Source organism: Azolla caroliniana, unplaced genomic scaffold, assembly GCF_043228905.1.
Source record: "Azolla caroliniana isolate FFs.n. ecotype wild unplaced genomic scaffold, voAzoCaro1.0.p SCAF_12, whole genome shotgun sequence".
Classification (NCBI taxonomy): Eukaryota; Viridiplantae; Streptophyta; class Polypodiopsida; order Salviniales; family Salviniaceae; genus Azolla; species Azolla caroliniana.
In genome coordinates this window covers 13939308-13944718 of record NW_028230447.1, presented here as the reverse complement: position 1 = coordinate 13944718, position 5411 = coordinate 13939308, and the positions used below count along the sequence as shown (strand labels likewise).

Sequence of the window (5411 nt, the reverse complement as noted above, 5' to 3'; positions counted from 1 at the left end):
GATCCAAAAAACGCATAAAAGCAAAATTCTGTGTTCCGGTTGGATGCAAGATATAGAAAAATGGTTTGGTGGATGGGTCGCGAGACACTTACTTCATGATGCATCACTAGATTCCTCTATAAATGAGGCATTTTTGCAACGCCAATGTATCATGACATGGGACAAATGTGGAGGATCACACTTCACACATTATACTACACATGTTGCACCTAACTACAAAACCATATTCTTTGCGTAACGGGAAAACCGTACACATCAATACATGTTAGAGGCCATACCATTATCTACCATTCGAACCATTGCTTCCATGCGACTTAGCTCACATGCATTGCGATGTGAGACAGGGCATTGGGCCACAAGTGATGAGAGTGGTTGGTTATGCACACTTTGCCCTAAACAAGTTCATGAGTCTGAGTATCACACTTTGATACAATGCTCTGTCTTTGATCATATTCGACCATGCTTTCCACATCTCTTCGATCGAGCCCAATCCTTGCATGAATTTTTCTCACAACCACAATGTGCACTCTCGATTGCAAAATTCATTGGTAAAGTTCTTGAACATCGAGAGTCACTACTCACTTTCACATATATCACGTGAAATGTAATATTTTTGGTCTCATAGGTCATAATTGACCCCCGAAGACGATAATATAATCTATCTATCTATTTATCTATCTATCTATCTATCTATCTGTATTTCTCTTTGGTGATAGACAATGTCTACTCGAACGATCTTAATCTAGGTCAACCTCTCGGCTCTAATACCATGTTAGAAATATTGAGAATAGACTAGATAGACATATAGAGTTACACTCCCAGATATGTATATGTGAATACAAACTTCCTATTACATATGAGAGAAGCTCACAATGGTAATCGTCCCGTGTGCTCATACCTTAGAGCTTAGATGGAATCTGGACTAGTCGACTACAAAATTCGTGGATACATAATATATTATAACAACTATTGTTTAAACGAAAGAGAGTGGATATTTACATTCTCTGTTTGGTCTCATTGTCACGTTAAGCGAAGCTTCGAAAAAGAGCTTTGCCTTACATTTATCCTATTATGATTCATGCTGTACTATAATTAAACCCTTATGTCACACTTATAATCCCATTTCATATCATGCAAAAAAAGTCATTGTAGTAATCACTTTCATCCAAGTTTTTCTCAAGAGTTGATATATCATAAATAATAGAATATGAAATCTAGGGGCAAGATGGAGAAAGGAAACAGCATACCCTCTTTTGTTGCATGTTACTTGGGCACACAAATACCCACACATTGCTTTTACAAATGCCTCAAGTGTGAAGTGTTGATTAGTAGTATTGCATTAAGATGTTCATTCCCTTACATTAAATTCATTATTTGTATTTTGCATTTGCATTTTTAACGCTTGTGTGGTGGATTTCATAATTATAGCTCGAATCAAGATCATGTTTGTTCATGAGTACTATTTCACAGTTCATGACAATTGACATATTTGAAATTTACAACATCATATAATCTCAATTCTCGTAAACTTTCATCATGTTTGTGTAAAGCCTTAAGAATGGAGAGGAAGTCTTCTTAACCGAAGATTATTTCAGCAATCCACCATTTGCTGCAAATCTTGCAATTATGTATAAATATACAGCAAGTATACAAGCTTTAGATGGTTTTGAGAGCATCAAATGGGATGAATGGTTAAAACTCACCACCATTGTGATTATTACATTCAACAGAAACAAATCCAAGTGTAAGTATATCTATAAAATATGGTGGCAAATGAATGAGGTATTGAGTGTACAAATGATACCTCTTATACAGGTTAGGTTTAGGTAAAGAACATATACTAAGGTTGTGTAAAAAGAATGTGTATAGTCTTTCATATATTTTGTTACACTTAATCTGTAATGCTTTTAAGGGCTAGCTAGTAAGCAAGGTTGGTTGGTCTCCTTGGTATTTCTCAACTGCTGATTTAAGTTTATTTATCTGTTTATAGAGATAAAGAGACAAAAGACCAATTAGTTAATTCGTTAGTTAGCTAGCTAGCCATTGTGTGTTTCAATACGCAAAATTAGTATAGAAAATAGATGCATGAACTAGAACATATATACAAGAAAAGAAACAAGATACATATGCATGTAGGACGAAGCATTTTGCTTTCATTTTTTCAGATTTTCATTTACCTTGGTTAGCGAACATGAGAAAGCATCAATAGGCCCTCCAGCACCTCGATAAAAATGGAAAAACGGTAAGATGTTTACTTTGAGCTGTTGGCAGAGAGAATAGTTCTGCTGGATGTTTATCTTTAGAATCTCAATATTCGGATTTTCTATGGCGATCTGACGTATCTGTAATCATGGGAATTCAGAACATCAAATCAAACCACGACAAGAACATGCACGTTACACAGAAACTGCATTATATTTATACAGACACACATGCATGCATGCGCTACATTACGTGCATGCATGCATAGAAACACATGCATCATGTATATGCACACACATACACATATAGACATGGATACATTCATTTATTCATACATACATACACAAAATAAATCTCAACTTGCAGTGATTACATTGTATCAAAGTTTTCTGAATCCCAAGCTTTATGGATATCATAAATCATATAGATATATGGCATGAAAACAAACACAAACCAAGTCCTCAAGTTTCCTCAGGAACAGCTAATTTGTTTTTCTTTCATGGGGCTAAGCATATAAAAAAATGACTTATTATTCAATATACATATCTGATGTATGGAGATATTCTATTTTATCCGTGTTGTAGAGTAGCATGTTTATTAACTATGTCAAAGGAGCTTATAATCATGTTTGATAGACCTATACATATATGGTTCCTTAAGTAAAAGCATGCAACTTGAGGATTCATGGCGTTATTATGACTGTGTTTCATAGACCTGTAAACATATGGATTCTGGTGTGAAAATCACATCATCAGACCACAAGAATTCTAACTTTGAAGAGATAATGATCCATGTCAACTCCCAATTTTTCATGTCAACTCCACAGTAGGAAGCCATGCATACAAGGGGAATAAAATAATGAATCTCACAGATTTATGAATATAAATGGTCGGTTGAAATCACGAAAACGTTTTGCAAAACATGGTCATAAGAGTAGCTAAAAGTTTCCAAAATATTTAAAAAACACCAATTGCCATGATCATAACCTGAAGTAAAAGAGAAACAAATAAATATCACTTGTAGTTTAGCGAAACAAATCAGGCAAATGTTTTGCAAACCATAGTAATGAAAATAGCTGAAAATTTCCAAAATCCTTGAAAGATAGAGATATAGGCAATAAATTTCTTGAGTATTGCACTTAATTAAGCACTAAATTGACATTTCACCTTGGGATAGATGGCTTTACAGGAGCCACAACCGGTGGAGTAGAAGTCAACAAGCACCAGTTTATCTTGCTTTACAGCCACAGACAGGGCTTCAGAGAACTGTTCCGACGATGTGATTTCTTTCATGTTGTTCAATTGCTCTCCTTTCTTCCACCAACGCATAGATGCTGGGTACAACCCCACTCCAGCCCTAACCTAGTGTCAACAATAAACGGAAAAAATCTTGGCATATAGCATTCATTATTCACATAGAGATGCTACATTGGAGAGATATCTTCGTGTTCTAGTTTTTTAAGTCAATAATCTTGAGTGATTACTGGATAAACGTTCCATATACCAATCTCATACAAGATATGCATATAAGAGATGCCATAGGAGATTATGATTAAAAAGTATAACAATATACATCATCATACCCCATACTATACATGAGAGGCCATTTAACAATCTTGATTAGAAAATATACCAAGGTATCCTATCATACTTTATCCATGAGATTCCGATTATTACCTTATTGATTCAACCATATGGAACTATATACATCATGGCATGTGTTTATGCATGAGAAGCCATACGACATCAATGATCATGCAATAAAACACCATGATATCATAACCATATATCTAAATATACATGTGATGTTTGTTATACAAGACCATTGATTGATAACATCACATAACAATATACTATGATGCCATATAATAAATAATCCATAACAAAAACTTTTTCTTAAAAAGTAATGGGGGAATTCTTCAGCTTACCTTGAGAGTAATGGGTTTTGATGCCGAGATTGGAGGCGAAGACGAATTGACTGAACTCTGTCTGAGAATGCACGGAGCTTTTAAAGGCAAATGTGTACAAGCAGATTGAATTAGGGAGGAAGAGGTCATGATGGACATCTCTCTCTCACACACACACACACTCCGAATCGGTCGATCAAGAAATACTCCGCTTCCTCGGAGATTTGATAAAAACACTCCGACTTATCTGTCTACGCTGTCCAGAATTTCCTACCCTTCTTCTTTCCACTGTTTTATTCCTATCTTTCCTTCTTCTCTCCTCGGTTTCCTTCTTCTTTCGCACCGGTCTCGATTCTTTCTTCTCCTTATGTCAGTTTTCTTCTTCTTCTTCTTCTTCCTTCTTCTTCTCTCTCCTTTGTCCCTATCTTCTTAATTACCCTTACTTCCTTCCTTCCCCTCTCTGTTTTCGTCAATTCCTTCCTTCCCCTGTTTCTGTTTCTTCTTCTTCTTCTTCTTTTTGACCTCTGTCGTCGTCGCTAATCCCTCTGTCTCTTCTTTCTTTCTGTGTCCTGTTGTTGACCTGTAACCCTAAATTAATTAAAATTTTAAACAAAAAAAAAACACGCGGAAAACAGAAAAAACCATTCGCTTTCTGCTTTCTGCTTTTTCCTTCGTGTTTCAAAACAATCAGAGCAGAAAATATCTTTGGGAGACACAGCCCAATCAACGGCCGACACGTCAACGTAGTCTCACGTTTTTTTTCTTTCTTTCTTGCTGCTGCTTTTTGCTTTTATTTGGTGCCTTGCTTTTTGCTTTTTGCTTTTATTTGGTCGGCTGCTTTTTGCTGCTTCTTGTGGGCTGCTTTTTGCTTTTTCTCGGTCGCCTGTTTTTTGCTTTTTCTTGTGGGCTGGTTTTTGCGTCTCTTCTCTCTCTCTCTCTCTTCTACACGTAGAATGCTCATGTGCCCACGGTATGACTTCCCTTCACACACACACACACACGTAACATACACAACTGAAGTATAGTCAACGATACGGTAATCTTCAATGGCAGAATCCACACCCGTTTCCCCTCTCATCGATCAGTTTCATCATGCCTACGACAACAGATTCATACACGATTCGCGGATAGGAAATCATACACACGTCGATCCCCGTGTGCCATCTCAACTGGGAACGCAGATACACACACCCTCACTTATCAGTGAACTTGATGACTATGTTGGATTCGGATTCGGATACAAATCGTGATATAGATGAGGCCTCACCCTCAATCGTAAACATCTTTATCTACTAAAGCCCCA

General features: G+C 36.5%; 1 protein-coding gene across 1 annotated transcript; it reads right to left on the bottom strand.

Moving 5' to 3' along the window:
- Nucleotides 1–1504: 1504 nt before the first annotated feature.
- LOC147857167 (thioredoxin-like 2-1, chloroplastic) lies at nt 1505–4587 on the bottom strand. Its single transcript, XM_087328963.1, has 4 exons — nt 4130–4587; nt 3369–3563; nt 2178–2342; nt 1505–1980 (listed from the first exon to the last, which is right to left on the bottom strand). Exons 1-4 carry the CDS (start codon nt 4265–4267, stop codon nt 1915–1917), a joined length of 564 nt encoding a protein of 187 aa, XP_087185089.1. The 5' UTR covers nt 4268–4587; the 3' UTR covers nt 1505–1914.
- Nucleotides 4588–5411: the final 824 nt, after the last annotated feature.